Source organism: Lathamus discolor, chromosome 4 (genome assembly GCF_037157495.1).
Source record: "Lathamus discolor isolate bLatDis1 chromosome 4, bLatDis1.hap1, whole genome shotgun sequence".
Classification (NCBI taxonomy): Eukaryota; Metazoa; Chordata; class Aves; order Psittaciformes; family Psittacidae; genus Lathamus; species Lathamus discolor.
Window position 1 is genome coordinate 72,963,209 of NC_088887.1, and position 10,325 is coordinate 72,973,533.

Genomic DNA, 10,325 nt, shown 5'->3' on the forward strand with positions numbered 1-10,325 from the left:
AAAATAAATTCAGGTTCTTCTTACTGCGTAGAGCAATGTTTACTATTTCATCATCTATATTGACACCATGACGTAAAAGTACGAGAAATGTGTTCTGTAAGAAATAATTGAACACCATCTGTAATTCATTTTAAAACATGCATCAATACCAATACAGTTTCTTTCTGATTTTTCTCAGTAAATTTTTTGCCTTTTTTTCCTTTTTTTTCTTTGATTTACTACCTTAAGGCAGCGGTAAGTTTTCTATAATGTCAGTTCTTAGCAACGTATTGACTTAATGTCTGTAGTGCTACAGTGTGGTTTGCAAGGCTGCTTCTTAGATTGGTATGCATTAATGGCCATTGTGGTTCAAAAAACAACATTAAGTTCCATTAGAGAACAAATCACTCTTTTTCTATGCATCAGTATTGCATGCTTCGAACAAAAGTTCTGGCTCTGTATTGGACAGCTTCACATCCTCTAATATGTGTCTAGAATGCATATGTATGGTACCACGCAGTATAAGTATTACACTTTCTACATGCATAGCCCAGTTGCTTATTGTTCAGCTGAGCATGGAGAATTGTAAAATGCTCTAAGCAGTATAACTTTACATGTATTCTGTTGTTTTTTATAACTTTATAGCAATACCAGTTTACAGACAGTGAAACAGATGTTGAGGTAATTACAGTAACTGCTTACAAAGCAAGCAATGCAGTAAAAACTACTGCATTTCACTTTAGTTTGATGTGGGTATTTTTGTCAATCTAGCCTGTGTTTATACATGATATGTTGTGCTTTTCTATTTTGTCTGTTCCGTTTATGACAAAAATATTTGTTTTCTGGTTTCAAACATGAACTCTGACATGGCTTATTGTTTTAAACCAATGACCTGTTTCACTTCCCATGTACTCTATTTTGCTTTTAGTTACGGTTTTAAAACAAATGCCTTATGTAATAAAAAATAAGGAAGTATATGCCAATCTAGTACAACATAAAATTAAGATCATTACAATTAAATTTCATTTTATATAATTTTTAATTACTACATAAAATTTTCGGAGTATTTTTATGTTAGCTATTGCCAAAATACTCACTTGTGAATCAGATAGTCCTGTTAGGCAACAAGATTTCTGTTTTGGCAAGTGAAACAGTGCTGAAAATTCACTTTTGAATAAAAGTGAAAAAAAGTTATCTCAAAGGCTTGGCACACCATAAAATTACAGCAAAACTTTAAAATTTTAACTGTGTTTCCATTATCTTTCACTCATTCTGTAGTAGATAAGTACATTTTTCCATTTGTTTGTTGTTTTGTTTGGGGTTTTATCCTCTTAGGAAACCTTTATTACTTAGATTTTAATTTCTCTTTATGTTTGCTTGAATTCTGATGTTAAATGTTTATATTTGCTTTGAACCACACACATTATGTTCGTCTTAATCATTGTGCTGTGTGGGGTTTTTTTCCCCAAGATTTTTATTACTTTGTTTTTTACAGGGATTCTTTGAGGATGAAGATGGAAAGGAATATATCTACAAAGAGCCCAAACTCACGCCTCTCTCAGAAATTTCCCAAAGACTTCAGAAACTCTACTCTGACAAATTTGGATCTGAAAATGTCAAAATGATTCAGGATTCTGGCAAAGTATGATCTCTATTCACTCCCAAAAATTCTAATATATTACTTCACTAATCCACTTGAAATACTGTGGGTTCACTGTCTGTTATTTGACACACAAATATGTGTTTAAAAACTACTGGTTGAAGGACATGAGAAAACTATTATCTCATAATAAGTTTATCTTTAAGAACAACCAAAAAGCTTACTTACCATAGTGTTACCTCTCAAAATAATAATTGCATTTTAGAACAAATTTGGATTATGATCATATTCAGTGTTACCTTTATTTCTTGCCAGTTCACGCACAGTTATTCTTTGGAAGTTTTTTCTCTTTTCTGCTCCTCAATAGCAGTGTCCAAACTTTCTTCTGAAGTAAGAAACAGGTACCTCTTCTGAGGAAAGTAGCAAAAGTAAATACCATTTTAATTCTGTATCAGTTCTTCCTCTTATCCTTTGCCTATGTCTGTGCGCCTGTTCAATTTTATAAATGCTTAAGCTGTAGAAAAAGTATGCTCACACAGTCGTCTGGTTAAATCTAGATTTGTCATAGGAAATGCTTTCCTTTGTAATTGAAGGCTCCAAAACTGGTGAATTGAAGAGGGCTACAGTGTCCTGTATGCTGAGAAGAGCAAATACTGCACAAGATGCCTTCATGCATTCCTTTTATTCCCTTCCCCAAACAATTTTTGTCTTTTAGTTGGGGTCAGACTTTATGGTGATCTTTTCTTACGATTTCCTGTCTTCTGTTTCTTGATTCCACCAGTAAGATCACAAAGTTCTGAGCTTCACCTGAAAGTGGAGCAATGGTGGGCTTTTCAATACTGGAACTTTAAAAGAAGAGGAGGACGTAGGCAAGGGCTAGATTTCATGCTGTTAATGGCAAGGGATTTATATTGTAATCTCAGTTTTTCACAGCTCTTCCAGTTTACTGAATTTTTTACCGTTAATTATAATGCATTTGTCAAAATCACCATTTAAGTTCCAGTCTAATCAACTTTAAAAAAAACCCAATTAAAAAATAATTAAACAGCATGTTCCAATATAAAAAGGATAACAACAGAGAGACTCTAGCTGTGTTCCCATTTTACTCCAGGGATTACCTAGTGACTTCATGTGTGTATTATTCTTCACTATGAGGGTGGTGAGGCACTGGAACAGGTTGCCCAGAGAAGTTGTGGCTGCCCCATCCCTGACAGCATTCAAGGCCAGGCTGGATGGGGCTTCGAGCAACCTGGTCTAGTGGAAGGCATCCCTGCTTATGGCAGGGGTGTTGGAACTGAATGATCCTTATGGTCACTTCCAACCCAAACCATTCTGTCAGTCTATTTGTATTGTTTTTCCCACTTAGTTTATACAAGCGAAATGGCTCAGAGACAGGCAGAGATAATGTGAATGTTTGACATGAGACTAAACTGGTAGGCAACAACTTTCAGAAAGATGCACAGGTTTAGGGTGCCTTCTTTATCCCATGGTTGGGGGAATTCAAAAAATAAATAAAAAATATATCCTTGGTCCATCTGGGGACCCTGTTTGGTGAAGACTTAGGAGGCCTTATCTGTTGGTACTGGAGACAGTTGCACATTTTATCAAATTAAAGATCTGCCAGTTCATGAGGCCCTCACCCATCCAGTCCCAGAAGCAAAATTAACTGAATAATGAAGCCTTCAATTTGCTCTGCTCCCACCACTGTATTCTTTGGGACCTTCATACGGTGTCAGAACTGAGATAGGCGGGTTGGGAGGAGTGCCTTCTGGAGGTGATATCTGAACTATGTGTAGGGTTTTATTTTTAATTATTAATTTTTTTTTATCACTAGTAATTTTACATCTCTAGTCTACTATTGTATCAGGTTCATGGAAGACAGATTCTTGTTTCTGAGTTTTCTCTACCTGTGCCTTCCAGTATTAATCGTGGGTATAACTTGGTAATATGTTTTTGTTTGCGGTTCTCCATACAGCAGTTATCAATGAGTATTTAAACAAAATAACTAAAAAAACCTCACAGTATGTTGTAAAGCGTCATTTTACGTTCCTTCCTTCTGAATAGTTAGAAACTGAGAACAGATAAGCCCTGTGAGAGCGTTAATGTTTCATGTGTTTTCAATAATGTAAGGGTTAAGAGACCAAATTTAATTTCCAAAAGTTGTGTAACTTCAATTAAATCCACTTTATTCACAATTTCAGCTATTTGATTATTTTTTGTTACCATTTTTAAAGGTAAATCCTAAGGATTTAGATTCAAAATATGCATATATTCAAGTTACACATGTAATTCCATACTTCGAAGAAAAAGAGCTGCAGGAAAGAAAAACAGATTTTGAAAGGACTCATAACATTCGTCGCTTTATGTTTGAGATGCCTTTCACTCAAGCTGGTAAAAGACAAGGGGGAGTAGAAGAACAGTGTAAAAGACGAACTATTTTAACAGGTACTGATTGAATGCAAATTTCCATTAAAAGAAAACTTATTTGGGGGGGAGGGTTATGCTTAATTCTTGATACTCATTTTTCCTATATGTTGTGTATTTTGTCAGAAAAAAATCCTTTAGTAGATTTCACATGACTGTTGGAGGTGACAGTTGCAAAGTATACTAAAATACTGTTAGACAAATCACCACTTTAAAATCACTAGTTATTAGTAGCAGTAATATCGGTGATCTTTCTTTGCTGTAATCCATGTAAAGCTATGCATGTTTACATTTTCAATATTTTGTTTCCCTGTACATTTGGTAGTATTTCTAGTTATATAATATTAAATTGGGCAACTGATTACTTCAAAATGAGAAATTAGCATTAAATTCTATCAAAACACACCTTATTGAAATACTTTATATGAAACTTTTTTCCATCCATAGCTATACATTGTTTCCCATATGTGAAGAAGCGCATTCCAGTAATGTACCAGCACCACACTGATTTAAACCCAATTGAAGTAGCCATTGATGAAATGAGTAAAAAAGTTGCAGAGCTGAGGCAGCTTTGCTCCTCAGCTGAAGTAGATATGATCAAATTGCAGCTGAAGCTACAAGGAAGTGTCAGTGTTCAGGTAAGACTGTATGCTTTGCCATCCAGCTTGAAATTTCACTTGCTTCTGTCCTTGAACAAGTGTATAAGTAGCATTTTATCATTTGTTTCTATTCTGTGTATTCAAGAATGTCCTAGGTTAGAAATATCATCACTGTTTGCAGCTATTTGCAGAATAGAAAAAGCAACAAAAGTGTTTCAGGTAAATACTGATCATGGACAACTACATGAAAGGATTAAGATTCATCCCTGGAATTTATGGTGGCCTGAGTCACAGCAGGTTTTGGTTTATGTTGAAACTACCATAAAGTGGTGACTTCGCATATGAGAATGAATGAGCAGATTTTGCCTAGGTCTTTCACAGTAGGTTCTACATAGTCATTACTTCTTTTGTATTTTGGTAAGATCCCTATGGAGGTGAAGAGGAAGTGACAAAATATCGGAGTGGGGTATTAGTAGAAAATCTCACTGTCAAGCATTTTTGTTTTGCCTAAGGCTAGCAAGAACTGAATGTGTTAAAAAATCAATCAGAAAACATAAAGATTCAGCAAAATAAAGTATATGAAGCAGTTGTAGCATATACAAATCAGTATGGTAAGAGTCTTAATGAACAAGTGATAGGATGAGAGGTAATGGCCCCAAGCTGCACCAGGGGCAGTTTAGACTGGATATTAGAAAAAATTTCTTCACTGAAAAGGTGATTAGGCATTGGAACAGACTGCCTAGGGCAGTGGTGGAATCACTGTCCCTGGAAGTGTTCAAAAACCATGCAGATGAGGCCCTCAGTGGCATGGGTTAATGCTCTTACGTTCCAACTTCAGCAGTTATCTTCTGAAATAAGTCTAGCTTTTTTGAAATCCATGTGTTCTCCTAAGACAAACAAATCAGACAGACACCTGTAGTAGGTTTTACTGCTAAGATAAAATGTCAGAGAACTGACTGTATTTTGTAATTCATGTTCTTTTTAGGTTAATGCTGGTCCATTAGCATATGCAAGAGCTTTCTTAGATGATACAAACACCAAAAGATATCCAGACAATAAAGTAAAGCTACTAAAGGAAGTTTTTAGGTATGTTTTTTGGGAGGGGGAATGACTTTACTAAGACTTACAGAATTCTTTTAACACTTTAGTGTTCTGACTGACTTAAAAATATGCTGTAAGCTGGTATTTTGAATTAACCTTTTGGTTTTTATATTCTTGATTGAGATCTTCTTTTATTATCTAAACCAGGCAATTTGTTGAAGCTTGTGGGCATGCTCTGGGTGTAAATGAACGACTTATAAAGGAAGATCAATTGGAATATCAAGAAGAAATGAAGGCCAACTACAGAGAAATGGCAAAAGAGCTTTCTGAAATAATGCATGAACAAGTACGTGATGAAATTAAATTTTACATACCAGCATTTAAAATGTAGTTGTAATGTGAACCCACTGGTAAAAGTGTATATAATGCTTTATGCAAAAGGATCATTTCAGGTTTTTGGTTTTTTTTTTTTCTAGTGGAGTATAAGCATATCATGGAATTGTGGAACATAATTTTTTTTCTGTTGGTGAATTTTCTGCAGATGCTTCATTAAAAAAGCAGTTCTGGTTGGCACCAGCCTTTTTCTTTGTAGGAGAGGAAGACTACAGTAAACACAAAACATTTAATGACATGAATATATGTGTCATCTATATTTCATATGTGTAGTTACAGGGGTCTCTATTGAGTGACCCAAATATCTTAGTCTAAACTTCTGGTAACTAAGGGGGATTTAATCTGCAAAGAGCCCTTTTTCTTTGTATTTTGGAGGTATGAGCATTTACTTTGCAACAGAGAGTTAACTGTCTTTCAGGAGGTATTCCAACCTGTTTCACTATAGGCAAGCTGTCATATAGGAGAAGGTAAAACAGAACTCTGATGGAGTGAGAAGTAGGACCTTGCATCTGGGATCTGTGGTAGAAATGTTTCCTGACTTCAGAGGCAAAGAAATTATTTCCAGGGGGACAAGAAGAGCTGAAGATTCATGCTTGGTCCCTGCCTTCTTGATGTTTTTGTTTATCTCATATTAATCACTTCAGGTTCCTTTTGTTTCCTCCACTCTTACTTGTATAATATTTTTTCCAGAGCCGTAGAGGGGGTCATGGTTCTTAACTCTCAAAACTTGTATTTCTTGCCTACAAGAAATATCGTGGTGTTATTGGGGTATATTTTTTTTTCCAAATAAGATTGATCACTCCTCTCATGGCTCAGAATCATGAGGCTGGTTCGCTGAAATCTTTAAAAATGTTACCTTTATGTGCTTGCCTGTTGCTGTATTTGGAAAAATAGCTTCTCACAATGCTTGTTCTAATGTCACTGACGAAACTATTAGCTGTCTTATAAGAGCATGGGTTGTAAATAACTGCAAAATTTTTGTTGTGGAAAATACAGAAAAGAATCTAAATAGGTTTTTTTTTTCTTTTTTTTTTCTCCTCTACTGCTTACCAATATGATCAGATGGGATGGTAATTAATTTTGTTTATTTCTGGTTTTAGTTTGTCTGAGTTTTGTAACATTCCTTTTTCCCCAGAATTTCTAATCTTAGCGTCAGTAAATGTCTAGTTGTTAAGAATTAAGTCTTTTTTGGTGCTCTGGTAGGTTTTCATAAGAAATCATACCTCTAAGTTAAAAAAAGGAGGGTCAAAAACCAAGCCTGTTGTCACTGTTGAAACTCTTGAAAGTTAACGCAAGAAATGAGAGAAGCTATCAAGGCTTTCTCTGCAGAGGACAGTATAATACCTAAATTAGAACTGATATTGGAGAAATAACTAATGGCCTCCTAAACGTAGTAGAGGATGGCTGAGAAGAGTAACCATCCTCAGAAAGATGTCCCCTGCTCTTAAGAACATACAGGAAAGTTGAGTGGGTGAGAAGCAACTTACAAAATTGGCTAGCTGTTTTATAAATGCTTGTGTCATTTTGTAATATTTTGGTAAATGCATGTTTTCCATTTTAAGATTACTCCTGTTGAAGAAAAGGCCAGTGTTATGCCGAATTCGCTACACATTTTCAACGCCATAAGTGGAACTCCAACAAGCACAACAGTTCATGGGATGCCCAGTTCTTCTTCAGTTGCATGATTGTTTTGTAAAGGAAAGTCTGTTTGTTTCTTTTTTAAAGTATGTGGATTTGCTTCATTGGTGTGCGAACTCAAGGATGATTTTGAAGCTAAATGTTCGGCACGTGCAAGCTGCATAATCCATACGAATGTCTGAGCACACTTAGCAAATAGCAGTTACTGGTAATAATCTTTTAGAGTAAGGGAGGCACACATATATATTTTTAAATCTTGCTGGTAACATTTAAAAGTATTCACAATGTCATTGCAGAAGTGTGTGTTGGAAAACTATAAAGTTGAAGTTAATTTCTCTTTTGCATTAGAAAGTATTATCAAGATGAATTGCACATTACAAAAAAGTGTTGTGGGATGTAATTTTGCAGACGTAACGTTCAGGTGTTCTTTTTGTGTATGGCACATAGAGATTGATTCCAAGTACAAGAACTATTTTGAGGCTAGACAGAGACACTAGTTTTTTGGGCTTAATGGAACTGATAATAGTATTTGTACCATTTGGCAAATCGTTGTGCTTTATTTTATACCTTATTGCATTTTGGAGGTATGTGAGCTTAGCTCTTATTAAACAACTAAATACAACCAAAGGTCTGTATTAATGAACACTGAGTTATACTAAAATATCAATAGTAGTAAATTGTTATGTACATATTGTTTGTTAATACAGTCCGTACAGTCTGTACATAAATGTATTACATTTCTAAGCATTTTTTAATATTCATACCAGCTGTTATCCTTCTGCTTTCAGTTTATTGTGAAAATCCGCTCATTCCAAGTATATGCAGACTTCACAGTTCATTTATTCCTGTATATAAATAAGTGCAATATAAAGATGTATACAGTCTTTGCTATGTTAGGTTTATATGCAGTTATTAAAAGAAAAAAAACTTTTTTGCCAAAGCAATGGAGTATGTAATTGGTGATCATGGTTACTGTGGTAAATGGTGGTATAATTTAAAGCTTTTTTCCATGTTCTTATTCTTTTAAGACATTAATTTAGTAATTTTATATTTGGGGGAAATAAAGGTTTTTAATTTTATTTAACTGGAAGCACTGTTCTGCTGTAATTAAACATTCCGTACTACATCTATATTAAAAGGAAAAAGGTAGTTACTTTTCTCACTGTGTGCTCTGGTTTTTATTTTAGATGTGTCCCTGGAAGCTTGATAAGAAAAAACAAACTGGCTTTTTGCAGCCTAAGTATGAGATGACATGCAGACACTTCTAGGGTTTATTTCATATTCCTTGACAATGAAGGGAATTTGGGTTATTAGTTAAGACATTGGGTTTGGATCCATCACATTTGACTCAAATTACATGTTACAATAGCTAAAAATTGTTACTAACCAGTATAGTTAATATTTGGAAGTCTTTGAAACTTCACATCACATGACAGTAGAAATCATCTTTTCCTTATGATCTTCTGGAAAGTAGGTCTGTGGAGAGGGACCTGGGCTCTCCCTCTCCCTGTGCTCTTGTGACCAAGAAAGCCAATGGCATCCTGGGCCAGCAGGTCCAAGGAGGTGATTCTCCCTCTCTACTCAGCCTCAGGGAGGCCATGCCTGGAGTACCATGTCCAGTTCTGGGCTCCCCAGTACAGCAGAGAAATGGAGCTCCGGCAGCAAGTCCAGCAAAGGCTACTAGAATGATTAAAGGTCTGGATCATCTCTTACGTGAGGAAAGGCTGAGCTGGGCCTGTTCAGCCTGCAGAAGAAAAGGCTCAGGGGGATCTGATCAATATGTGTAAGTACCTGAAGGGAGGGTGTCAAGAGGATGGGGTCAGACTCTTCTTGGTGGTGCAAGGCAATAGAACTAGAGGCAATGAGCATGAACTAGGACACAGGAAGTTCCACCTGAATGTGAGGAACTTCTTTACTGTAAGGATGACCTAGCATTGAAATAGTTGCCCAGAGGTTGTAGAGTCTCCTTCCAAGAGCCATCTGGACACAATCCTGAGGAATGGGCTCTAGACAACCCTGCCTGAGCAGGAAGGTTGGACTTGGTGAGCTCTGGTGATCTCTTCCAACCTCAGCCATTCTGTGAATCTGTGATACGATTTACTGTCATTTTCTGTAGGTAGCATGAAACTCACCTGTTGCCATTACTCATCAAAGGTTTTTCCAAAACAGCTCGTCCTGGCAGTGGAAGGCTGGATAACTCTGCTTTTTACAGTTATATTTCTAGAAAAAAATTCCTGTTTGTGTAAAAAAAAAAAAAAAAAACAAAAAAAAAAAAAACACAACAACAACTACAAAAAAAACCAACCAAAAAAAAACCCCAAAACAAACCACCCACCGAAAAAACAAACCCAACAACAAAAAAACCCAACCAGAACCCAAACAGACAAATGCTTCCAAAGAGTGAACCCACAATGCTGTGTTAAAAGAAGTCCCTTTTCTCCCCTCTACCCTATATCCTTTTACTTTTTTGTTCATTTTTTGAAATGGGTGTAAGAATACTTTGCTATCTACCAATGTAGTCAGTCTCAAGGTATTTCATTATTAGGAGAAGATGTCCTCTAAAGTTGTTTTGCAATATATGAAGAGAATATATTAAGAGAAATTGCATCCGTCATGGTGACTTCTTGCAATCACCCCATTTTTTCTAACTT

At 35.8% G+C, this 10,325-nt stretch overlaps 1 protein-coding gene across 5 annotated transcripts in view; it reads left to right on the plus strand.

The window, feature by feature from the left end:
* DOCK9 (dedicator of cytokinesis 9) overlaps positions 1-8,832 on the plus strand; it is a 115,974-nt gene extending 107,142 nt beyond the window's left edge. For all 5 annotated transcript variants that reach the window (XM_065678017.1, XM_065678018.1, XM_065678019.1 and 2 more), the window contains exons 48-53: positions 1,475-1,621; positions 3,814-4,024; positions 4,451-4,641; positions 5,588-5,688; positions 5,851-5,989; positions 7,599-8,832. In XM_065678017.1, the coding sequence (XP_065534089.1) occupies positions 1,475-1,621; positions 3,814-4,024; positions 4,451-4,641; positions 5,588-5,688; positions 5,851-5,989; positions 7,599-7,721 (912 nt within the window). In that variant the 3' untranslated portion in view covers positions 7,722-8,832. The remainder of the gene's footprint in view (positions 1-1,474; positions 1,622-3,813; positions 4,025-4,450; positions 4,642-5,587; positions 5,689-5,850; positions 5,990-7,598) is intronic.
* The last annotated feature ends 1,493 nt before the right edge of the window (positions 8,833-10,325 follow it).